The sequence below is a fragment of the Crocuta crocuta genome, unplaced genomic scaffold (genome assembly GCF_008692635.1).
Source record: "Crocuta crocuta isolate KB4526 unplaced genomic scaffold, BGI_CrCroc_1.0 scaffold10, whole genome shotgun sequence".
In the NCBI taxonomy this organism is placed as follows: Eukaryota; Metazoa; Chordata; class Mammalia; order Carnivora; family Hyaenidae; genus Crocuta; species Crocuta crocuta.
The window spans coordinates 7,193,000-7,220,631 of record NW_027527551.1 but is presented as its reverse complement, the minus strand read 5'-3'; the positions used below and the strand labels follow the sequence as shown (position 1 = coordinate 7,220,631).

At 36.5% G+C, this 27,632-nt stretch overlaps 1 protein-coding gene and 1 non-coding gene across 3 annotated transcripts in view; both read right to left on the bottom strand.

The window, feature by feature from the left end:
- The window catches only part of MNAT1 (MNAT1 component of CDK activating kinase), a 204,678-nt gene that overhangs the window by 18,684 nt on the left and 158,362 nt on the right, over positions 1-27,632 (bottom strand). The window contains exon 8 of one of the 2 annotated variants that reach the window (XM_077769428.1): positions 22,208-22,329. The exons of the other annotated variant lie outside the window; for it this stretch is intronic. Within the exon in view, the coding sequence (XP_077625554.1) occupies positions 22,233-22,329 (97 nt within the window). The 3' untranslated portion in view covers positions 22,208-22,232. The remainder of the gene's footprint in view (positions 1-22,207; positions 22,330-27,632) is intronic. 2 annotated transcript variants of the gene reach the window in all.
- Positions 23,955-24,061, bottom strand: LOC144235892 (U6 spliceosomal RNA). Its single transcript, XR_013336346.1, has one exon. It is a non-coding gene; the product is annotated as a U6 spliceosomal RNA (small nuclear RNA).

The following is a 27,632-nucleotide window of genomic DNA, read 5'->3' as shown; positions in this document are numbered from 1 at the left end:
ACAAGAGAGCCCAGCACACAGCAGGTACTCAATACTGAATGAGACTAAAAGATCAATGAAGAACGTTGCACAATAGCAACTTTATTATGAAAGAAGAAAGAGTTAGCCAAATAAAAATTTTAAAGAGAATTGAGAGAGGACGAAAGAAAACTAAAAGACAGTAGTGTCACAAAGCAAATGAAAGACACAGTTTGAGAAATAAGAAGTAAAATAAGATAAAGACAAGAAACCCACGAAATTTTGTAATTGGGAAGTCAAAGGTGAATGAGCAAGGTCAGATTCTAAATAAAAGTCAAGCTGTACTAACTACAGGGAATTAATTAGAAATAAGGAAATGAAGATAGCAAGCATAAAACCTCTTGAAATAGTTTGTTGTTGCAAGAGCAATAGTTAGAGGAAGATTCAGGATTGACAAAGTGATAAATATGTTATTTCAAGACAGAAATTTGAATATGTTCATGTGGTAAATTAGAGTTACAGTGCAGAAGAGAAGATCTGAGAGAGAAGTAAAGACCAACTTGATGGTATGCTATCCCAGAGGTGAAGGGCAAAGCAGCCCCAGAACAGAGACAGCAGGATCAGCCTCAGATGCAGGATAGTCCCCCTGGCCTCTAAGGAGAAGCATAAAAGAGTTAACCATGGCTGCAAACAAAGGGAAGTTTATAGTTATGGTGTGACTTTTGAGGCAATAAGTTCATGCTTATATTTTCTCTATGTAGTGGGTTGAAAGATTAGCTGCTAAATGTAAAAGAGGGCAAGTGAGAGTGAGATTTAATTAGAGTGGTGATCTGGGGGTGCCTGGGTGGCTCGGTCGGTTGGGCATCTGACTTTGGCTTACGTCATGATCTTGCAGTTCGTGAGTTCGAGTCCTGCGTCAGGCTCTGTGCTGGCAGCTCACAGCCTGGAGCCTGCTTCGGATTTTGTGTCTCCCTCTCTCTCTGCTCCTTCCTCGCTCATGCTCTGTCTCCCTTTCTCTCAAAAATAAATAAACTTAAAAAAAAAAAAAAAGAGTGGTGATCTAGGAAAACCATTGTGGGAAAAGAGAGAAGCCAGCAATGGACATAAGCAAAATGATTGCAGCATAGTTTCAATCTGCTCAGTTGTATGATTTTCTCCAGCTGTACTCAGAACAAACTTAACATTTCATGTATTTTTTTAAAATTTCCAATTACTCTCTGTATGTAAATGTCATATACTGTCACAATGTAATTAAACCCTAAAAATACTCGTGTGATCTTGATTCATAAAGAGTAAGATACTTGCTTATAAAGGAATATTAGAAAGTGCCTCAATGGCCTATGCCCTTCTTATCTTGTGTCTAGAGAGAAGAATGACCAAAGATTCATTTAACCTTGGGCCTGTGCCCCATATTGTAAAGTGTTTCTTATAGGAAAGCCATTCTGTACTCAAATTTATTCCAAATAAAAACAAGGAATATGCTTATTTTTAGAATTCCTTCATACAAAAATCCACTATCTTTTTCTTGACAAAGAGCTCTAAACAGAGGTCAAAGTACCTGACTGATATCTTACATAATAAGTTTTGTCATTATACATTATAGACTCAGAAGATGGATTTTTAGAAATCAAAGTGCTACCTGTTTCAAAAACACCTTTCTGAACACAGTAGGAGGCTATAATTTTGGAAATATCCTTATTCCTAATGAAGTTTACCTTGAACAGGAAAGTACACTGCCGAGATTTGATGAATGAAAGCACTTGAGCCTACATGATGATAGTAAGTGGTACTTAGTAGCTTTGAAACTCTGATTCATGTCTTCACATTAGCTGCTTAATTGCACTGACTGAATTTTTCATTAGCTGACCAAATACTTATTTTATTGGGTTTGGGAAAGTGTTATAATCATGTTTACAGTAAGAATTTTCTAAACATTTATTCCCTTACAGTGAACAAAGACTTAACTAAACTCCTTAATAGCTATGTTTTGTGTGAATACCCTGAGTCTTCTTTATATATTTTTCCATGAATTGTTAAGAAAATAAAATGGTTCCCAGTACTAGTCAGAAAACCAGAAAGAATTTCTCACAGAAAATTATTAGTTCTAGAAACCAAAATTGAAGTGTCTGGCTTACCAGAACTTGGACAATTTGTAGCTTTGTAATTCTTATGGAATTTTGTAACTCTTAAGGAATCAGGAGGAAATCAGCTTTTATGCTTGTATAAACGAATATATCCCGCAAAGTTAAAAAATGGTTACATGTTGGCTAATTTGGGCAAACACTTCAGATACTACCTAAAGAAGAAAACTTTAGTTCAGCTTTAACTCTCAAATTCAATGTTTTAAAAATGTCATAGTATGCTCAAATCAATATAATGGGCTCCCATATAATGTAAATCTACTGAAACGTCTGCCAATGTGTTACAGTGAATATATATAAAACCCAAACATTTAATTAGCTATAATACATGAATGCACAAGTGAGGGTGAATTCTTCCAAGAGGATGGTAAATCACTTAACATACATTAGAAATATTAAGGGATTGAATATAGTAAAGTATGTCTACGGAATAATTCTGTATTTCTATATAAAATTATATAAAACAATCAAGACCATGAAATGTCAAACATTAAAGTAATGTAGCAATTATGTAATAAAGATGTTTAACATTCCTGCATTATAATAGAACAGGAAGCAGAAAATTTAAGGATATGTTTTTCTCAAAAAAATACACCATGCTCTTAATTTGCATATAGAGTCTTTTAAATAACAAAAAGCAATAATACACTAAAGTCAGACAAATATATCTACAGCCCATCTCTTTGATCCTATTGTGTTTTCCTCTAAGAGGATAATACTTTCAAGTGGTTGAGAGAGTATCTTTGGGTCTTGTGTCAAGAAAATAGAAATTTACACAAGTACAAAGAAAAACAGAAAATTACGAATGATGTCTAAGATACAGAAAACTACACAGCATTTAAACCAGTTTATGCTTTAATACTCTAGGTAACTAGCAATATTTAAACTCAGATTTGATTATAAAAGACTAAAAGAAGTTTAGTGATGTGAGTTTTCCCTTAGTTTGCTTCCTTTTCTTTCTTTGCTCAAGGGCAAGCATTTTAGTCTGCAGTGATCCAAAAAATATGCATGTTCTGCAGTAACCATAATTTGCTGACAAAATACGTGGAACAGAGAATAGATTCACAGAGCTCCCAGTTTACTTATTTCTACTTGATGGTTTTTGATGATTCATATTACAATGACAAAAGAAAATTAGCCACTGATCAGGTTCCACATCAACAGATTATACAATTAGATTAACTTTGCAAAAATACTTTCATGTTCAATTTCTTCTTTAATCTTCGTAAGAACCCAGTGAAGGACAAGAAAGGGGAGGAAGGGAGAGTATCTTCAATTTATAAAAAGAAGTCAAGGCTCAGAGAATTTTCCATTTGCCCAAGATAACAGATACCACCCTACTAAGAGAGGGTAACAGAAACCAGATGAAGACTATCCAGAAAGTGATTACAAATTGGTAGTCAAAGATATATATATATGTATATATATATACATATATATATATATGAATTTAAAAAGTGAATGAGAGGCCAGGACATGAGCAAAATGGTAGAGAAAGCAGTTCCAAACTTCCATCCCTCCACAAAACATCGAAAAAAAGCAAAAACTGTCAGAACCAACTCTGTCAGAACTCTGGAAAGGGGCTAAAGGTTTACAACAACCAAGGGAATGCTGAGTCAAGAAAAAGGCAACCTAAAAGCAGTAGGAAAGCTTTGTGGCACGTTTCCTTGCCTGTGCCCGTGCCCCATATCCTCCCCTGCTCAGCAGCCCACCTCCCAGTGTAGGGCCATGGTTCCTGTTGCAGAGCAGACATTATAAGCAAATTACTGTGTCTGTCTGTTCTGTCCTGTCTGGGAGATACCTGAAGGACCAACACAAGGCACTCGTCTCTATTTGAGGGAAAAGATTACAGCTGAGACATATGATAGCCTAGGAGGAAAGTTAAGGACAGACTATGCATGCATACTTTTTAATGCACATGCAGCACTCTCAGGATAGAGCATGTGTTACGCCGTAGCATATGTTAGCCCCGGTACATTTTAGAAAACTGAAATCATACAAAGCATTCTCTCTGACCACATATGGAATGAAGCTAGAAATCAATAAAAGGAAAGTAGAATATACATGAATATGTGGAAATTAAACAATATACACTTAAGCAATGGGTCAAAAAAGATATCAAAAGGGAAATTAGAAAATACTTATTGATGAGAGAAAATGAAAAAACAAGACACAAAACTTCTAGGACACAGCTGATGTAGAGCTGCTTTTAGACAACAGGCTTGAGCAACAGAAACCTGAGCAAGGCCTACAGGGATCACCACTTAGCTGAGGGCATAGAGGCTCATTAAGCAACCCTCCTCAAAATAGCCATAGGCTCTAACTGACCCATCACAACCAGGCACGGTTCCTAAGATTACAAAAAAGGGAAATTTCCATGCATCCCCTTGCTCCTTTACTCGTCTCAGTAACTGTGGCCCCTCACCACCGCCTCCTCCAAGACGGTCTCTCCTTTGCTGTCCTGCCTGCTACTCCCTAGTAGTGTATTCAATAAACGTTTATCTCTCATGTTCTGCCTTGGTGAACTGTTTCACTGCCCCTGCCGCCAGGCACCCCCATCCAGTTGCTACTCCCCCCTCCAATTGCGACCACCCCCCAAAGAGAAAACAGTACCTAAGGGAAATTTATAACATTACAAAAAAAAAAGATCTTAAATTAATAACCTAATGTTATACCTCAAGGAATTAGAAGAAGAACAAACTAAACCCAAAGCTGGCAAAATTAAGGATAATAATGACTAAACACTTATAAATGAAACACAGAACAATTACCAAGAAAAGAATCAATAAAAACAAATGGTACTTTGAAAAACTTAGCAAAATTGAGAAATTTTTAATCAGATTGACAAAAAAAAGATGCAATTAACTAAAAACTATCAACAATTATATGCCAATAAACTGGATAGCCTAGATGATATGGAAAATTCCAAGAAACACACAAAATAAGAGTGTAATGCATTTATTTGCTTTGGATAGTTTTATATCTCTGACACAAATGTTTAGGAATAAAAAGATAAAATAAATGAAAACTCCTCTCCTCCTCACCACCCCTACCACCCAATGTAATTGATCCTTATGAGAGAATAGGAAAAACAAAAACAAATATCTGGAAGATCAGCCAGAGGTGACATTCTAATTCTGCAGCCTATAGGCTATAGGGCTTAAAGCAAATGGCTTTGTAGCTGCTTCCCCACCTTTAAAATGGATTTAATAGTAATTAAACTGGTCCTGCTTATTTCCCAGGATTATAGTTAAGAATCAAATGAGAGGATGTGCTTTGAAGCTGTAAAGTGCTCTGAAATTATATAACAGTGTTACTATTAATGAAGGCACATTTAGTCAGTCAATTTTCACTTACAGTAAAACCTTGGTTTGAGAGCATAATTTGTTCCCGAAACATGCTTATAATCCAAAGCACTTGTATATCAATAAGACATAATGGAAATTCAGATGATTCGTTCCATACCCAAAAATATCCACATAAAAATGAATACAATACTGTAACATAATACAAAAATAATAAAGAAAATACAAAATTATAAAGAAAAAAAATTAACCTGCACTTGCCTTTGAAAACCTTCATGGCTGGCGTGAGAGGAGGGTTATTGTATAGGATGACTTCCAGTATCACTAATGGAATCACTGTTATCTATCAGCTCTAACGAATCTTTTTCTTTTTGTTCAACTTTAACAAGGAAACTATCCAATGACACTAGTTTTTGCCTCTTTTTGAGGATTCTGAGGAAATGTGACATTGCATTGATGAGCACCCACAATCCCCCAGCGAGAGAGCGAGAGAGAGAGAGAGAGAGAGAGAGAATATCACTATTGGCTCAGTGTGATCATGTGACATTTGAGGGTCACATAATACTTGTATTGCAAGGCACTGCTCATTTATCAAGTTAAAATTTATTAGAAATGTTTGCTCGTCTTGTGGAATACTCGCAGGACAAGTTACTCGCAATCCAAGGTCTTACTGTACTTCCAGTAGCAATTTGTAAAGTGGCTCACGGATCTACAGCAGTTAAACTTGAAAGGTGAATTCTATGTTCAACATCCATCAGAAGTATCACATGTGTTGATTAAAAAACATGCATGGTTCTTATTCCATTAACATAAATTTATGGAAAGTCAAAAAGCAGTGCCTGAAACTCTCCAAATCAATAGAACATGCAACTCTTCATCTCGCGGTTGTGGGTTCAGGACAGCACTGGGTGTACAGATTACTTAAAAATAAAATCTTAAAAAATTTTTTTGGAAAGTCAAATGACAAAATAAGAGACAAGCAGCAGGTTAACATCATATCTGTCAATAAATAAATAATTTAATATCCACTGTAATCAAGTGTCTTACAACTGAATTCTATTGAGAAAAGCATGTATCAATCAGGATAGGCTCAGCTGTGCAGTAATAATGAATAATCCCTAAATTTCAGTGGCTTAATCTAACAGAGGCTTACTGCTTGCTAACACTATCTGTCTAATGTAGGTCACAAAGGCAAGCGCCACTCAACATTATCATTTAGGGACCCAGTCTGGTGGAGACCCTACCTCAATTGCTTCCAAGATTACTAAACCAGGAGGAAGAGAATACAGAGAATCTTACACAGCCATGAAAGCTTTTGCTATTTAACTCTTATTTCACTGGCAATAACAACTTATGTGGACTACTTCAAAGGGGAGAGGGAAAAGGAATTCCTATGTGTCCAAACAAAGTATTCATAATTTGACTTCTGGCTAGCACAGATATCAAATAGTAATTCATTAAACAACAACAACAACAACAAGGGCATCTGGGTGGCTCAGTTACTTGAACATCCAACTCTTTTGATTTTGGCTCAAGTCAGTTGTGGGATCAAACCCTCCATCAAGCTCCACACTATGTGTGGAGCTTAAGATTCTCTCCCTCTGGCCCCCTCATCTGCCCGTACTCTCTCTCTCAATAAAAAAACCGAAAACATACTTCTGATATATTTTTCCCTATATAATAAGAGATTAAAACAATGACATGCCCTTCTGAATTATTATTTCAATTTAAAGCATATTTATTTGCCATTTAGTTTTCTGTTGCCATCTTTTTATTTTCCAGGAAATGAATTTTTATTAGTATCTCTACAAAAGGCTTAAAACATATTACTAAAATAAAATCTATTTGACTTCTTTGCAGGTAGTACTTCAAGAGAACATTTGGATGGCTAAAATCAACAACACAAGATTTTTGTTGATTTTTGTTGGCAAGGATGTGGGGAAAGGAGGACACTCTTGCACTTTTGGTGGGAATGCAAATTGGTGAAGCCACTCTAGAAAACAGTATGGAGTTTCCTCAAAAAGTTAGAACTACCCTATGATCTAACAATTCTACTACTAGGTATTTACCCAAAGAATATAAAAATACTAATTCAAAGGGATATATGCGCCCCTATGTTTCTAGTAGCATGATCTACAATAGCTAAATTATAGAAACAGCCAAAGTAAGTGTCCACTGACTGATGAATGGATAAAGAAGATGTGGTGTATATATACAATAGAATATTACTCAACCATAAAAAAAGAATGAATGAAAGCCTGCCATGTGCAACAATGTGGATGGAGCTAAAGAGTTTTGTGCTAAGTGAAGTAAATCAGAGAAAGACAATTTCCATATGACTTCACTCTGATGCAGAATGTAAGAAACAAATGATCGCAGGGGGAGAAAAGAGAGAGGCAAACCAAGAAACAGACTCTTAACTACAGAGAATAAACTAATGGTTACCAAAGAGGAGGTAGGTGGGAGGATGGATTAAGTAATGGGGCTAAGGAGTGCACTTGTGATGAGCATTGAATGATATGTGGAAGTGTTGATCACTATATGGTAATATATTGTAGACCTGAAACAAATATTAACCTAATATTTAAATATTACTAATATTTAAAACTAGAATTTAAATAAAAACTTTTTTAACAAAGAAGACTACATTTGGAGAAAGCATTTCCCAAACTTATGAAATTTTTATTTTGAGCCTTTACAATATTCAATATAGGGTAGGGAAAGAGTATACTTACTTAAGTGAAGGTCACTGTTTATAAAAGTGCCAAATTTACCATTTGGAATAGTAAGAACCAAAAGAGTCAACGAGCTCAGTCCTTGGAATTTATGACCTGAAATCACAGGCTTCTCACTTAACGCATCCTGGGGTAATTAGGCTATTACATTTGCAGTTAAAAATTACTAACAAAAACTTATTCACAGCATCTCATTTATAACCACATTCTACACTATAAAAATCTTGAAAACTTAATTATCTGTAATATAAATAACAAAGTAGAAAGATAAATGTTGGATACTGATAATCAGGATTATAAATTTCAGGAACAAGTGAAAACTGGAATATATGGGATTGTGAAAAACTAATGAATATTTAGAGCTCTATAAGAGCAATGACAAGAGTTTCAGTTGGGATTATCATGTGGGTAAAAGCACCAAAGTTTACCCATGACCCTGATTCCTATATGCATGGAATATTTACTAATAAGGAAGGTAAAGAGATGCCTTGCTGCTGCCATGGACCCTGTCTGCAGAAAACCTCCTCACCAGTGCCTCCCATCAGCTTTATGAAAAGAACTAAGGTTCTCTCCTGTGTGCTCCTTCAGTAATATGACAAATATCTTTCAATATTAAAATGAGAAGAATAAACAAATGATAAATATTTGGTTTATTATTTTTCTATTTAAGGATAATGAAGGATAGCATGTACAGTAAACCTTGGATTGTGTGTAACTTGTTCGGCAAGTGTTCCGCAAGACGAGCAACCATTTCAAAAAAAATCTTAACTTGATAAACAAGCAATGTCTTGCAATAACGAGTAGTACATGATGCCAAATGTCACATGATCACAAGTGAGGCAATGGTTCTTCTCTCTCTCACTGCAAGATGGTGGGTGACCATCTCCCATGCCTGATGCTCATTCTCAGGCCACAGTGTTTGGCAGAAATCAGTGATTTTTTCAGAACGTTGGAAGGTGTCCACAACTGGCACTAGTGTTTTTTTGGTCACTTCAAAGCACCTATGGACAGCCCTTTGCTTTTCCATACAAGAGTAAGCTTACAAATGCTTTTTTTCATTCTAGGTGAGGTTGCCTGCAGATATAGACCCTTTCCTCTGCTGTCTTACTGCCAGTTATATTAAATACAGTATATGACAAGAGTTTATTAATACTATACTATAGTCAACATCCATGTGAGCATATACAATAGCCCCCAGGCAGAAAAAGATTCCACTGAGCCAACAGATAGGAGTGATTCCATTAGTGATAGTGAAAGGTCCTACAACAATAACCCTCCTCTCACACCAGCCACAAAGGTTTTCAAAGGTAAGTGCAGGTTAATTTATTTTTCTTTATATTTTGTATTTTCCTTATTATTTTGTATTATATTACAGTATTGTATTCATTTTTATGTGGTTATTTTTGGGTTGTGGAATGAATCATCTGAGTTTCCATTATTTCTTATGGGAAATTTACTTTGATATACAAGTGCTGTGGATTATGTTTCTGGAATGAATTATGCTTGCAAACCAAGGTTTTACTGTACTTATGTTTTATGATACTATGAACAGTGAAATTTTATCTACCTTAAAAACTTCATTTCAGTTATGACTTTGGTATGTTTTTCCCTTGTTATTACATATACGTTTTTTAAAGTATGTTTTAAATTTAATTTTTTTAAAGTTTTATTTAAGTAATCTCTACTCCTAATGTGGGGCTTGAACTACAACCTCAAGATTAAGAGTCACAAGGCTCCCAAATGAGCTAACCAGGTGACTCTTAAATTTTAATTTGTAGGGCCACACAGGTAGCTCAGTTGGTTAGGTGTCTTACCCATGATCCTGGCTCAGGTCATGATCTCACGTTTCATGAGATCAAGCCCTGAGGTGGGCTACACATTGACAGCTTGAAGCCTGCTTGAGATTCTCTCTTTCGCTTTCTCTCTCCCCCTCCCCTGCTTGTTCACATGCACTCCTTTTCTTTCTTTCTCTCAAAATAAATAAACATTAAACAATTTAATTTCTAAAATAAATTGTAATGGACATAAAATGGTGATCTCCGATACTGTAAACTTTTGCCTACTATCTTATTCATAAAAATGAGCTGATTTTTAAAAAAATTCTATCTAATATAAGCATAAATACAAGGAAATTGCTCCATCTCATCAAAATAAAAAGCTTCTACAGCATGCCTGATGGCTCAGTCAGTTAAGTATCCGACTATGGCTCAGGTCATGACCTCACAGCTCATGAGTTCAAGCCCTGTAANTCTCTCTGACCCTCCTCTGCTCATGCTGTCTCTATCTCTCTCTCAAAAATAAATAAAATATTTTTAAAAATTAAAAAAAAATACTCATTAATGATGTGTAGATACACAATGGAATATTACTCAGCAATGAAAAAGAATGAAATCTTGCAACATGCAACAACATAGATGGAACTCAAATGTATTATGCTAAGTGAAATAAGTCAAAGAAAAATAAATATCATATGATTTGACTCATATGTGGAATTTAAGAACCCAACAGATGAACACAGGGGAAGGGATGGAAAAATAAGATAAAAACAGAGAAGGAAGCAAACCATAAGAGACTCTTAAATACAGAGAACAAACAGGGCTACTGGAAGGGTGCTAGGTGAGGGGATATACTAAATGGGCATTGAGGAGGGCACCTGTCGGGATGAGCACTGAGTGTTATATATAAATGCTGAATCACTGAATTCTACTCCTGAAACCATAACTATATGTTAACTAACTTTATTTTAAATAAAAAAAATTTAAAAAAGAAATCCAAACCATAGACTCTTAAGCATCCAAAGTCAAGCAAAAAAAATAAAAATAAATAATTTTAATATTTTGACAGCTGTCACAGATTGTCTTATGCAGTGCAGGTAGAAAAACAAATGCCAGGACTGCAGGACTACTATCTGAACAGCAGTATTTTAAATAAGACTAAAAAAGTCCAGTTTGGGGGGTGGGGGGAAAGGCGAGGAATTACACCACAGCTCCACTTCCCAACATTCTACAACTGATTAGGTCAACATCTATCTGATTTTGTTACTGAGGATAAAGCTTATATATCCTCCACAAGTTAGAGCATTTTGCTTCTGGTCACTGCTTGAGAACAAGATAGAAAATGTCCAGAATAACCAGTTTCCCTATACTGTTACTAGTGGATTAATAAGCAGCAATTGTTGAATGAAGACAGATATAACATTTTGGCTGAACTCTTTAAGAAAGGCAATTTAATAACAATCATTTCAATCACACAAATCACTCCAATTATGAGTCTGTTCTAAAAGTGTTTTCATCAGCTTAAAAAGTTTTTAGCAGAATGTGGAAAAATGTGAACCACTGCCTACCTTTAAATATAGAAGAAGCTTTCATTTGTTGACTTTTTAAAACTTTTTTTTTTAAGTTTATTTACTTGAAAGGGACAGAGGCAGTGTGAGTGGGGCAGTGGCAGAGAGAAAGGGGGAGCAAGAGAATCCCAAGTAGGTTCCACACTGTCAACACAGAGCCAGATGCGGAGCTCGAACTCATGAAACCGTGAGATCATAACCTGAGCCAAAACCCGAGAGTCGGATGCTTAACCAACTGAGCCACCCAGGTGCCTCTCATTTATTGACTTTTAAAAATACGATGCTGTAGGGGCACATGTACCCCAATGTTCCTAGCAGCACTTTCAATAGCCAAAACATGGAAAGAACCTAAGTGTCCATCAACTGATGAATGGATCAAGGAGATGTGGTATATTTCTACAGTGGAATACTACATGGCAATGAGAAAGAATGCAACCTGGCCATTTGTAGCAACATGGATGGAACTTGAGGGTGTTATGCTGAGCGAAATAAATCAGGGAGAGAAGGACAAATACCGTATGTTTGCACATATAGGTGGATTAGGAGGAACTTAATGGAGGACCATGGAGGAGGAGAGGGGAGAAAATAGTTAGGGAGAGGGAGGGAGGCAAACCATGAGAGATTTGAATGCTGAGAACAAACTGAAGGCTGATGGGGATGGGGGTGAGGGGAAGGGGGGTGATGGGCATGGAGGAGGGCATTTGTTGGGATGAGCACTGGGTGTTATATGGAAACGAATTTGACAATAAACTATTTAAGAAAAAAAATACGATGCTGTTTTTCAAACTCAAATAAGTGAGCAATTAAATAATATACTGCTTTTATACCTTATCAGAATGTTTTAACAATGGAAATCTTTAAAAAAAAATTTTTTTTAATTTACTTATTTTTGAGAGAGAGAGAGACAGGGCATGAGTGGGGGAGGGCAGAGAGAGAGGAAGACACAGCATCTGAAGCAGGCTCCAGGCTCTGGGCTGTCAGCATAGTGCCCAATGTGGGGCTCGAACCCAGGAACCACGAGATCATGATCTGAGCTGGAAGTTGGATACCTAACCGACTGAGCTACCCAGACACCCCAACAATGGAAATTTTTAAGAAAAACAAAGTTTTGCTTCATCATTCTAGCTACAAAAAAAGTAACTTTACATTTCAAACTATTTTATTGGGAGTATCCTGGTCAGTTGCATTACCCATTAATACAGTTTCCCAAATCACAGAAACTAAGAGATCAAGGGAAAAGGGACCAGACAAATATTTTTAGGTGAGATATAAATTAGTTATACAACTGAAAAAAGTTTTGACTTCTTAAATTCAACATTGTTTATTATTTAAACATCACATAAAACAGTCACACCAAATAATACATACTCTTAAAAATTTTTTTTATGTTTTATTTATTTTTGAGAGAGAGAGAGAGAGAGAGAGAGAGAGAGAGACAGACAGACAGACAGACAGACAGACAACATGATCAGGGGAAAGTCAGAGAGAGGGGGAAACAAAGAATCCAAAGACAAGGTCCAGGCTCTGAGCTAGCTGTCAGGACAGAGCGTGCCGTGAGGCTTGAACCCACAAACCATGACCTGAGCTGAAGCCAGACGCTCAACCAACTGAGCCACCCAGGCGCCCCTAATACATACTATAAAATCTAGAAATAAAACAAGATTTCTATGTACTACAAAACTAACAGGAATACTGTAAAATTATCAGTGCTTAACAAAGACATTTCCTGGAAACCTTTAAAGAAATAATTCAAATATTAACACTAGGTGGCAGAGGTAATATTATGCTCTTAATAATACATAGAGTTTAAATTATTCAACAGAAGCAATAAATTAAAAATCCAAAACTCACATTAAATAGATTTTTGAAAAATTGAGCTTCTCAGACTGTCTATTTTAATTTTGACCCCTTTTCACATTCTGTAATGTTGAAGAGACTTGGGGAAAGAATAAGGAAGAATTCAATTTAAGGGCATCCTTTTAGATATCTTATCAGAAATCTATCTAGTTGCTGAATTCAGATAAATAACTAAGAAATCTTGAAGGTAAACCTTCTCCTTTACCAGTAACTTTCAAATCTAATACTACATTCTATACAGTTTGAAAATAGCAACATCTGTGAGGGCCAAAAACCTATGATATGGAACATGCTGCTGTCTCATTTCTCTTCCTACTCTAATTTGTACTCTTATTCCTGACATTTCTTCATCATTTGTCATTTTCTCTTTTCATGCTATTCTGTTTTGATACCTACTTTTGACCACCTAATAACATCTGTTGGGTTTAAAAGAGAAAACAAAAAGTAATCAAAATGCACAGAGTTGTAAACAACATAAAAAATAGCATTTAGGAGTTTACCTAAAGCATTTAACCAAACACTTTCCTTTGAAAGAAAATGACTATCTAACTGCAGTGGGTACAGCGGTAACATTGGACAGTGGTGACGGTGGTGGTGGTGGTGGTGAAAATAGCAAGAATAGTTATCATTTCTTAAGGGCTTACTATATGCCCCATATTGTGCTAAGCCCCTTAACAGTCTTATCTCATTTGCTCCATACAACAGCCTACAAATAAGTTACTATATTCCTCATTTTAGATTTGAGGAAACAGAGTCTTAAGGAGATTATGACACTTGTAAAATGTCCTATAACTAATACATGATACAGTAAGGTTTAGAGCCTACTAACCATGGCAACTCCACTGCCTCCCCCAAATCTTTGTCTTAATTTTCTTAACCCTTAAAAATACAAAAACAAAAAAAAAAAAACACAAAAATGTACTAATGTACAGAAAATTCTACTTTACTAGGATTTCTTTCAGAGAAAGCACTATCTGTATTTGTTTGTAATCTTTATTGGCTTAAAAAGAAACCCTTGATAAATCAGAAAAAAGGTAAAACACATGTCCTATCCAAGAGCACTTAAATGTGAGAGAAAGAGTCTCCCGTGAGGTAATTACTTTAGGTAACAGAAAGAGAAGAAAGCAAAAGAGAGAGAAGATGTAAATCCAACCTAGTGATGCAAGATTATAGTTCCAAGTAGGGGATCTAATCCCTCATTTTTAGCCCTTAAATCTTCAAGAAAATGTGAGAAGACTTTTTGGGGAATCCATAGACGTGACAAACTTTTATATTCAAGGTACCATAGGGCAGGACAGAGCTTCTTAAAGGACTATCTCGGTACAGAGCTAGAGCAGGGAGGTAAACAAGCAACAAACTTAGGAGAAGGGTTTGCAGACTGTTAAAAGCTACTGGATTGCTGAGAACCATGTTTTAGATGTGATTCTGCTTTTTATTAAAATAACAAAGGAAGGAAATATCATTTCCTCCTCTGACAACTCAAACTGTCATTATATAAATAAGTGAAGAATTGACAATCTTATAGACCCCCTCACCTTTTTCCTTCACATTGTTCCTTAAGTTATTTTTTCAGGGCTGTCATAATTACTTCGTTTCATTTGAATTCCTTTTCTCTTAACTGAAGAAATATTTTTCTAATGTTTATTTCTGAGAGACAGAGAGAGAGAGAGAGAGAGAGAGAACACGCATGCGCGCAAGTGGCAGAAGGGCACAGAGAGAGGGAGACACAGAATCCGAAGCAGGCTCCAGGCTCCGAGCTGTCAGCACAGAGACCACTGCAGGGCTCAAACCCACAAACTGTGAAATCATGTCCCGTGCCAAAGTCAGATATTTAACCGACTGAACCACCCAGGCACCCCTAATAGTTAACTTCTTAGAATTAATGTTCTAAAGGAGTAAATTAAAATGTATCTAGCATTTACAGAAGAATGAAAAGGGGCACCTGGGTTGCTCAGTCAGTTAAGCATCTGACTTCGGCTAAGGTCATGATCTCATGGTCAATGGTTCGCGCCCCACATCAGGCTCTGCGCTGACACCTCAGAGCCTGCAGCCTGCTTCGGATTCTGTGTGTGTCTGTGTTTCTCTGCCCCTTCCCTCATTCGCACTTGTGCATACGTGCAGTCTCTCTCTCTCTCTCAAAAATAAAATTAAAAAAAATTTTAAAGAAGAATGAAAAGTAAAAAATAAATAGCTGAAATACTTGTACACTCTACCATGGCATCTCCTCAAACCATATTAATCATTATTCAACCATATATCTATGGGGGGGGGGGAGAAACCTTCAAATTTTCTAAAAATGGTAACTTTTTCTTAAAAATGAAATGAAATGGTATGCTAAGTGGAATTACAATTCTGGGGTGCAAGCCAATTTATGATGAACCAACACTGAACACTATGGTATAATTTATGGTTGCTGTAGCTTTGCAACAAAAAAGAGAAACTAAATATTCTCTTGAAAAGTACTCTTTTATACAAAAAAAATGAAACACATTTTAAGAAATATGAATGAATGAGAAACTAATTTGTCAGCCTAATTTTAGGCTACACTTAAGAAAAAAATGTAATAGGACTCTAATAAAACTTGTTTGAAAGAAGTCATTTCCTGTTAAGTAATAATACATTCCTGATGTCACTGGGTGGCAAAGCATTAGTACTAAAAGAAAGTGTCTGCATGCTTTTGGTAAGAAAACCTCATTTTTCCCATGTGCAACTGGAACCAATATCATGCCAATCTGAAAATACCTTTCATAAGGCTACAAAGCAGGAAGCAAAATGAATAATGCAGTTGGGTCCATAAAATGGGAAAAGATTCTCTATCATTTCTTTTTCTATTTGATATCACTTACCAAATAACTTATGGAAAATAAAACTAGAATTAAAAATGAATAGCATTCCATTTGCAACAACATGGATAGACCTAGAGGGTATTATGCTAAGTGAAGTAAGTCAGAGGGAGAAAGACAAATACATGGGCTCTAAAAACCAAAATAATCAAAGGCAGTAACAGACCCATAAATACAGAAAACAAACTGATTTGCCAGAGAGGAAGTGGGGTGAAGGGAGTAGACATACAGGCTTCCAGTTAAGGAATGAATAAGACACAGGGATCCAAGGCACAGCATACATAATACAGTCAATGACAGTGTAATAGTGTGGTATAGTGACAGATGGTAGCTATACTTGTGGTGATCATAGCATAACCTATAGAACCATCAAATCACTGTTATACACCTGAAACTAAGGTAGCATTGCATGTCAACTACAATGTAAAAAAAAGTTTTAAAAATGAATAGCAATTAATCAACCTACTGATCACCAGAAAAGTAACACTAACATTATGGTAACTAATACTGAGAGGTTCAACTTGTTTCAGATAAATGAAGCTGTGATTTTTAAACACTAACACAAACTTAAACATGTAGAAATACATCAGATGATTCAAAGAGATCATTCAGCATATGAACATGATGGGGACTGCTCTGGTCAACCAATGAAGATGGTATTGTTCTCCATATTAAGAAAACAGAATATAAGGGTAGAGGGCAAGTTAAGAACATTAACCTGATACAATAAAATATTTTGTGCCTCTGACTACATATTTAACAAAAATGACATAATTGTATCTCTGATTACAAATAAGCATAACCAAATAGAATGATAAACCCAAAGATGGTCTTTGAACCATCTTAGGAGAGATGAGCTCTCCTAAGACAGATCACCAACTGCAGAATAAAGATAAGATGAAGAGAAAATGAAAAAAATAAAATTAGGGAAAGAGGTTTTACCTTTCTAGATAGGAAAGCCCAAAGGGCTTATACAAAGCAAAAGTAAATATATATATATATATACACACACATACACACGTATATATATATACATATGTATACATATATAAACATGTGTCTATATATATATGTCTTTACTATATACATATATTAAGGGGAAATTTTTCATAACTAAACATAAAGTAGATTAAAACCAATATCCCCACTGTATGAAGTTTGGACTAGAGAAAAATTAATAAGTCTAAACATTCTAGAAAAGACAATATTTAAGTATAAGCTATCCTATGGAGAAACAGCATGCTTAATTCCCAAAATCACTGAATGAAAGATTTGAGTAGCTGTATAAATTTAAAGTTAGCTGTGTATCTGAGGGAGTACATAATTAATTCACCATTATTTTTTAAAGCTTTCAAAATGTTTAGAAATCATTTACCTTGACAACTAAACAATTCTTCTCAGACTCTAACAGCAACTCCACAGCTGTAATATATGCTTTAAATTATATATATTCATAATACACACACACACATATATACATACACACATCTATATATGGACTTTAATGTTGGTAGTAGTATTCACCCACATTGATTAAATCATAAACATCAAGGTTTCAGCAATATTAAATAAAAAATGTAGGTTTAAGAATCTACAGATTTTTAAAATTTTTCTTAATGTTTTATTTATTTCTGAGAGAGAGCGAGAGCGCGAGCGCATGAGCAGGGGAGGGTCAGAGAGAGGGAGTCACAGAATCTGAAGACAGGCTCTGGGCTCTGAGCTAGCTGTCAGCACAGAGCTCAACGCAGGGCTCGAACCCACGAACTGTGAGATCATGACCTAAGCCAAGGTCAGATGCTTAACAGACTGAACCATCCAGGCGCCCCAGACTTTTTTTTTTAAGGACGCTAAGACAAAAATTGGAGTAATATCACGAATACAAAATTTGAAATTACAACCAATGCTACAATGGGCTTTGTTATACCAGAAGTTCTTACAGTCTGCCTACTTTTGTCCGGCGCAGCAGCTGTGGCAAGTGGTGGTGGGGAATCAGAAGGAAGTGGCAGCTGCACTTGACACGGCAGGCATGAGAGTGAACAGCAAGAAATGAAGCCTAAAACAGCTGCCTGAACATTCTCATGCTCGTTGTAGCTCTCATACATAAAGATTTGTGTCCAAGTGTCATATTCTGTAGGCCATGCAAAACACCGAGGGAGGCCTTCCCACTACCAAAGTCTTCACAGAGCTGGGCAGGCACCCAACCCAAAAACTTTGGCATTTTCCTAAACTATTCCCTACTCTTCACATGAAGTCAGTTGCCAAATCCTATTAATTCTATCCCTAAATCTCTCCCAAATTCATTCTTTTAATTCCATCCTCACTGTTTAGACCTCTCTATTTTGGGCTCTTGTTTTATTTCAGCCTACACAAATACATTTCATATTGCTGCCTTCAGAAGTATTTTTCTAAAATATAAATCTGAATATGTCACCTATTAAAAGTTCTTCAACAACTCCCTATCACTAATAGTGTGTGATACAGGAGCATCTGGCTGGCTCAGTCAGAGCATGCAACTCTTGATCTCAGAGATGCGAGATCAAGTCCCATACTGGGTGTAGAGATTGCTTAAAAATATTTTTTTAGAGAGTATATATGATCCAAAGCCCATACAGGGAGAACAGAAAAAAACAGTGGTTTTTCAACCTTGATTTAAGACACACAGAAGTAAAAAGGGGGAAATATGTATCCTCCAAAATACTTAATATGGCAAATGAGACTCTTCATGATCTGGAATCCCAATCAGTTTCTTGTCACTTTTTGTTACAAATCCCATGCTCTAGTCAGACTTATATTTCTGTCAAAGGCACTATACTCTTTCAAATCTCTTTGACAGAGATTTCCAACAGAATGGTATATGCATGCTACTGGCAGACTCAAATATATCCTTTAAAATGGAGCTAAAATTCTACCATATCTATGAAGCCTTCCTTGACCCTCTCCCATATAGTGATATTCTTGTTTACGTGACAGTCTCCATCTCCAGATGTCAGCACTTAAGGGAGGAACCGCAGATGACTAGTATTCACAATTTAAGGACCCAGGACAATTATACTTAATACACTTCCAAAAGAAGAATAATCTTGGCACTTGGCACTATCATGCCTCTCTCTGTTACAGCTCTCAAATTCTCTCCAGTCTAAAAAGTCATTTCAGGGAAAGGCGATTCAGATGATTTTATAGGAAAGTTATGTCAAGATCATTCTTATGCTATTAGGACTTTTTCAGAACATAGAAAATAGTTTATGAAGCAGACAAAAGATTGACCTAAAAAATCTTCTTGATAACATACTGCAAATGTGTTTAGGATATAGATCTGAAGATCTTTAAGAGAACACTACCAATTTGTGCTTAGTATTATACATTAAAGCAATTAAAATAAACAAATCTTTTAAAAAGTCATTTCAGAAATGTCTGTGCCTTCAAGGCACCGTGGGATGAAGTGAAGAAACAAAAATGAGTAAGAGACATTCCCAGATTTAGAAGAACTTACATTCTAGAAGGAAAAAAAATGACAGAAAGATAAAGAAGGAAGATGAATCTTTAGTAATAAGGATGTTTGAAGGAAGATGTCTTAAGTAAATACACTGGAATTAACTGATGAGAGTATTTGTAACACAGCCAAAACTAAACGCTGCCTCAATGACCTCTAATTTTTGATCTGGAAAAGCAATTAAGGGAGCCAGTTTTGCTTTACCAAGGCACAGTACATTTTTCTGACCCTAAATGCAAATATTTTATTTTGAAGATTGAAACAAAATTTAAGCCTTTTGGCATCTGAAGGTCAGGTGTTTGAAGTTGAGAGAAGCTGGTTCCTGTCGAAATGTTTCCTGGCTTAGAAATCAGAGACCCTCTTGGATCCAATACAGTAATAATAAATATTTACTTAAAGATTTTATTATAAATTGACAGCAAAGATGTGAAATGTTCCCTTACAGTTTACACATTTAAAATTAAACATTCCTTGGGGCACCTGGGTGCCTCTGTCGGTTAAGTGTCTGACTTGGGCTCAGGTCATGATCTCCCGGTTTGTTGGTTCGAGCCCCGCGTCGGGCCTGTGCTGACAGCTCAGAGCCTGGAGCCTGTCTTCATATTCTTTATCTCCCTCTCTCTCTCATCCTCCCTTGCTCACGCTGTCTCTCTCTCTCTCTCTCTCAGAAATAAATAAATAAATAAAACACTAAAAAAATTTTTTAAACATTCCTCAAACTTAATATATACCTCTAAGAGTCACTATTACTACTCCAAATAAGTTCAAATATAAAATGTAGTCCAAAGACAAGAAAAGACAATATCACTTAGGTCAAGAAAAATTTCAGGGCTCAACAATCACAGAAGTTTGCTTACAGTAAGAATTACTGAGGGGCGCATGGGTGGCTCAGTCGGTTGGGTGTGACTTCAGCTCAGGTCATGATTTCACGGTTTGTGGGTTCGAGTTCCGCATTGGGCTCTGTGCTGACAGCTAGCTCAGAGCCTGGAGCTTGTCTTTGGATTCTGTGACTCCCTCTCTCTCTGACCCTCCCCTGTTCATGCTGTCTCTATCTCTCTCTCTCAGAAATAAATAAAACATTAAAAAAAAAAAAAGAATTACTGAGGATAATATGGAAAACATGTGGCTTTACAGGGACTTCAATGAGGAAACGATAATTTTTTCAATAAATGGTACTGGGACAATTGGGTACCTGTGCAAACAAATGATCTTTGGCCTGTTTCCACCATCACTACAAAAACATTAATTTGACACAGATCAGAAACCTAACTGTAAAGACTAAAACTACAAAAACTTGTAGAGGAAAACCTTGGAGGAAATCTTCATGGCCTTCAGGTGGGCAAAGTTGTCATAGATCTGATACCAAAAGCATGATTCATGAAATAAAAAAACTGGTAAGCTGGACTTGATAAAAATTCAACTATATTTATAATTCTTTTTGTTTTTTTTTAGAGAGAGAGCGAGCACACACACATGGGGGAAAGGGGCAGAGGGATACAGAGAGAGAGAATCATAAGCAAACTCCAACCTTAGCAGAGAGCCTGACATGGGGCTCCATCCCATGACCCTGGGATCATGATCTGAGCCGAAAGCTCAACCGCCTGAGCTATCCAAGCAGTGCTACTACAGTTATGTTTCAAAAGACAACATCAACACATGAAAAAACTAACCACATTCTGGGAGAAAATAACTGACAAGTTATGATTCTAACAAAGAACTGGTATCAGAATATATAAATAACTCTTATAACTTAGTAAGACAAATGGCCAAAGCTTATAATAGGTGAAAGATATGAACAGACATCTCAACAAAAAAGATCTCTAAATGGTTATTAAGGATATAAAGAGATGTTCAGGGGCAACCTGAGAGACTCAGTCAGTTAAGCGTCTGACTCTTGATTTTGGCTCAGGTCATGATCTCACAGTTTGTGGGTTCGAACCCCGCATCAGGCTCTGTATTGGCAGCATAGAGTCTGCTTAGGATTCTGTCTCCCTCTCTCTCAGCCCCTCCCCTGCTCGTGCTCCTTCTCTCTGAATGAATGAATGAATGAATAAAACATTAAAAAAAGATTTTCAACATCATTAGTTGACAGGAAAATGCAAATTCAATATGCAATGGGATACTACTTTTTACTCACTAAAAAAATGGTTACAATCAAAATAGGTAATACTGCCTTTAGACCTTGCACATACCAGAGAAAAAGAGCAATAGTTTCTCAAAACTTTATTCTATTTTGGGGATTGGAACATTTAGCAACTTTTTGAAATCTAAATAGAAGCCCATCAACCTCTTCCTGACTCCTGTGAATTATTTCTGACTAAGCCTACTCTGACCCTTACTCTACACAGACACACACACAAACACACACACACACACACACACACACACACACACACGATGCTGAGGATGTGGAAAAATAGGAACTTTCATGCTAGTGGGAATGTTAAATGGAATAGCCACTTTGGACAACAGTTCCTATACCTATTCCTAGGTACACACACAAGAGAAATGAAAACATATGTTTGTACAGAGACTTACATATGAATGTTTGTAGCAGCATTATTCATAGTGCCCGAAATGCAGAAACAACACAAAGTCCATCAACTGATGAATGGATAAGATAACAGATAAAGTGCAGTATATCCAGACAATGGAATATTCTGCAACAAAGAGAAATGAAATATTGATATATGCTACAATATGAACTCAAAAACATGAAAGAAGCCAGACAAAAAAGACTCCATATTGTATGATTACATTTACATGAAATGTCCAGATAGGCAAATTTATAGAGACAAAAAGAAAAAAATATGTCTGGGGATGAAAAAATGGGGATTAACTGTAAGCTGACATGATGAATCTTTTTGGGATGATGGAAAAGCTCTAACACAGGATTGTGGTCAGGCTCAGTAAAAAAAAATGCTCAAAAGAAAGAAAAATTTCTCATTTCTTCTGTGATCTTTCTAGACCTGTCATAATACTTTTTATTTGCTGTTCAACATTGTGCTCCCTCAGGTACGAGGATACTCACTGAGTGAGTGCAGACCCACCCAGGCATGAAGGGCACATCAAGTCCTGAGCCGTCCCATGTCCACAGCCCCACTGGGGGTAGCAGTACCAGCAGGAGCTGAATGGGGCAGGGAGTAGACAGCCAAGAACGTGTTGCAGAGGCAAGCGCAAGCTCACTAAAGTATGCTCTATTGCTCCATCAGACGTTACTTACAAAACACAAATTCAAAGATAAAATTATTAAGAACTTCAAGATGATGACCACAGAGCATTAGATTCCAAGTGCACAGCCCCTTTCTGAGTATTGGCCCTATGAGACTACACTAGTAGTGCAGTCATACATGAATCAGGACTTGATTGTAGTGATGGCTGCATAACTTGGTAAACTTACCAAAATTCACTGAATCATATACTTAAAATGGGTGAATTCTACAGTATGTAAATTATGCCTCAACAAAGTATTGTGGGTTTTCTTTAATGGCTTTAAGTCTTTAGTGGCAGTACACTAAAATTTACCAAATGAGTGAACATCATAGAGAGTACATGCCTAGGCCTTTATGTCTAGGCCTAAATAAGTGCCTTTTCCAGAGCCAAGCAAAGGACCCCCTCTGATAAAGACACTGTATCTCAGAAAGTCCCACGTCAGGTCAGAAGATAAGGTTCTCTTTTTGAATATGTAAATTGGCAACTCTCTGTATATACAACAGGTATGATGAGTTTATCTCATAACTAAGGAAGACCTTTTAAATGCTAAGGGGTTCTAAACAGAGAGTAGTGCCAAATGAACAGCACTGTACTCAAGTCCACAATTAAGACTGAATCCCCATCAAAAGATCTCCTCTTACACTGAGCAACTCCAAGTACTGAATTATTTCTGACTAAGCCTACTCTGACCAATGAACCAGAGGCCTATGCTAGAGTTTCTGTGATAACATAAGTGCTCTCGAAAGACCTCACGTTCTACCAAAATACATACCTAAAATTAGAAGTAAAACAGGACTGAGGCAGTCCACACAAAACCTATGCAAAATTCATAATCAAAACACTAACAAAAACATTAATAATTCTTCCTAAAAGTATTAGCATAGCTTATTTTCTTTCTTTCATAGTTTATTGTCAAGTTGGTTTCCATATAACACCCAGTGCTCATCCCCACAAGTGCCTTCCCCCATGCCCATCACCCCCCTTCTCCTCTCCCCCACCCCTAACAGCCCTCAGTTTGTTCTCAGCATTCAAGAGTCTCTCAGGGTGTGCCTCCCTCCCTCTCCACAACTATAAAAATATGGAACGCTTCACGAATTTGCATGTCATCCTTGTGCAGGGGCCATGGTAATCTTCTCTGTATCATTCCAATTTTAGTGTATGTGCTACCAAAGCGAGCGCTAGCATAGTTTATTTTAAAAGGCTGGTTAAGTTCCAAATAAACATTTAATACAGTTTATATATATATTTTAGGAAAAAGGAAGAAATAAATGTAATTTGATAGGAAAGAGTTTTAAGAAAGGGGTAAGGCTGTCAAGTCATGAAAACAATAGCAAATGCATAAAAATTGGGGAGAACTCCAAAAATAGCAATTCCAAAAGAGAGTGCGTGGCAAAACTAAGCCAAAAGGAAGAACATGGTGACAACGGGACTTTACTCATTCTTACGTGGCTTGCTGCATGCATTCATCTGGGAAATGTATCTGTATATCTGAGTTCAGCTACTACTACTAAGTAATATAACACATTTACCTACTGGGTAAAATCATGCGTGAACCAAAATGACTTTCACCTTTTATAGGTAGATTTCCCCTATTTACGATTCTCATATAATTAGTGTTACAGATACATGTTCTAGAAACAGGTGATGTAACAGGACAGACTGTATTTGATCTACTGCCTGCTTCAACTTGTGTCCCCACTGTCAACTCTTTCTCTTCCCCCTTCCCTGGCTTGCTTTACCCAAGATCCACAATGTTAGACATCTTTCAGTAATCACATCTGTGGAACCTCTCTCTCTCAGATTATTTTTCTTTGTATGCATTTAGTATTTTGTTTTGAGAGTCAGGGGTGGGGATGGTGTCTGTCAGGATGGCCTTATAATACATCAGAGAGATTTAATATGCATTCGTATTTCCTCATTTTAAAAGTAAATTAATGGGGCGCCTGGGTGGCTTAGTCGGTTAAGCGTCCGACTTTCGCTTAGGTCATGATCTCGCGGTTCGTGGGTTCGAGCCCCCCGTCGGGCTCTGTGCTGACTGCCAGCTCAGAGCCTGGAGCCTATTTCAGAGTCTGTGTCTCCCTCTCTCTCTGACCCTCCCCTGCTCACGCTGTCTCTCTCTCTCTCCTAGAAATAAATAAAAAATATTTTTAAAAAAGTAAATTAATAAATACAGTAGGCCCTGCCCCCCTTATCCCTGGGGGATACAGCTAGCCAGCAGATGCCTAGAACCACAGATAATACCCAACCCTATATATACTATTTTTTCCTACATATACATACATATATGATAAAGTTTAATTTATAAATTAGGCACCTTAAAAGATTAACAACTAAGAATAATAAAGAAGAATTAAAATGCACAGTAATAGAAGTTATGTCACTGTGGTCTCTCTCCCAAAATATCTTACTGTGTACCATTCACCCTTCTCCTTGTGATGATGTGAGATAAAATGCCTACATAATAAGATGAAGTGAGGTACATGACGGACATTGTGCCACAGCATTAGGCTACTTACTACGGACCCTCTAAGTCAGAAGGCAAATCATCATGCATGAAGGCTGTGCTTGACCTCGGGTAACTGAAATTGCAGAAAGATGGTGGACTGTGGGGAAGGGAGGTGTGCTGCTGCTGTACTTTGTTTTATTTTCACACTCAAAAACAATCTGTTAATTTTTCTTACTATAACACTAAATAGAAAAAAGTACTTTCCCACCATAATGTGTATACCACAGTTTTGCTGTTTTCAAAGCATGGAATACAATTTTTAAAAAAAGGGGGGGGCACTAAATTTGAATAGCTTTTTAATCCTGGCAGAAGCTTAATAATATAATTTTTTGTACAAATTGTTAAGATCTATATATATGTGATCTACCAATAAAGAAAAATGTTATTATGTCCTCAAATTTAAAAAAAACTATTATTATTCTTGGAAATTTCATTATGGTTACAAATATTGACATAAATGATTTTAACTTAGAAAAATCTACTGGTCAAACTAGTTTTCATCATTAAAAAGATGCAAACTACTGAACCAATGAAAGGTAAAATACTTGTTTTCAGAAACAAGCTTTTTTGTTTTACTTTTAATATTTCTTCTGTCTCTTTTAAAGTAGTGGTCATTATATTTATTAATGTTCACATGCTAGATATTAAAAATCATTTAGCCTCAAATGGGCCATAGAAACATGTCTATCCTTCAATGCAGAGATTTTACTAATGAAATAATAGGAAGGTTACACAAAAATTTAGCAATGATCTATTTATTATGAAAACAAATAAAAAATGATCTAAATAACATAGAATTGCTTAAGTAAATTATGATATGGAATGCTTTATTTTTTTAATCTTTATTTTTGAGAGAGAGAAAGAGAGAGAGGGAGAGGGAGCAAGTACGAGCAGGGGAAGAACAGAGAGAGAAGGAAACACAGAATCCAAAGCAGGCTCTGAGCTGCCAGCACAGAGCCTGACATGGGGCTCAAACTCATGAACCATGAGTTCAGGACCTGAGCCAAAGTCAGACACTTAACCAATTGAGCCAACGAGCGCCCCAAGACATGGAATACTTTAAATGATGCTATGGATAACTATGGAAAGACAGTCAAAAACATAGTCAGTTAAAAGAGGTTAACAAAATAATATAGCTTTATGTGGGGTTTTTTAATTTTTTAATATTTCTTTTATTAAAAAAATTTTTTAAGTTTATTTATTTTGAGAGAGAGTACGAGTGGGGTAGAGGGCAAAGAGAGATGGGAGAGAAAGAATCCCAAGCAGGCTCTGTACTGTCAGCACAGAGCCCAATGTGGGGCTCAAACTCCCAAACCGTGGGATCATAACCTGAGCTGAAAGTGAGTGGGACGCTTAATCAACTGAGCCACCCAGGTGCCCTAGCTTATGTGTTTTGGTAAAATATATGCTATACATGAATATAGGAAAGGGCCTAGAAAGCTATTTACCAAAGTTAAACCAGTGGTTCTCAAAGTGTGGTTCCCCAATAAATAGCATCAGCGTCAGCTGGAAACTTGTTAGATACGAAAATTCTGGGGCCCCACTCCAGTCCTACTGAATCAGAAACCCTGGAGGTAGAACCCAGTAACCTGTGTTTCAGTAAACCCTCCAAGTGGTTCTGATGTATGCCAAAGCTTGAGAACAACCACTAAAGAGCCCTTACCAGGATCAGGATCCCTTTGAGACTCTGATGACAATTATGAACTTTTCTTCCAGAAAAGTGCACATTTGGAATACTCAATTTTACATATATTTCAGAGACAAATACAAGGCAGAGGGTATCTGCATTGGTACAATACTATTCCCAATGGAACAGATATTTTGAGCCCTAGAACTCTACCTATAACAAAAAACACATACTTAACTGCATATAAGTTGCCAAAATAAAGCTGAGAAAAATGAAAGAACCAAAAAACTGTAAGCCAACCTCTCAAGTCTGGCACACCAGTATTTCTTCTAGTTTGTCTTCACTTACTCAGATTCCAAGGCTGACACAAAGTCTCCTGGGTTTAACTTTCCAAACTTCTGAACTTTATTGAGTTTATAGGCTGAACTTGTGCCCTTTGCAATGGAGAATTCTCACATGATCACTATTCCATTTGACTATCAATCTGTACTTCCTGGCCTTAAGAGAAAAACTTTCAAACTGAAAAAAAAAAAAAAACTTTTCTAATTTCTGAACAATGTGAATGTTTTAGAAACAAAAAAGCATAGAACTCAGATGTCCTATGATTTAAGAAAATC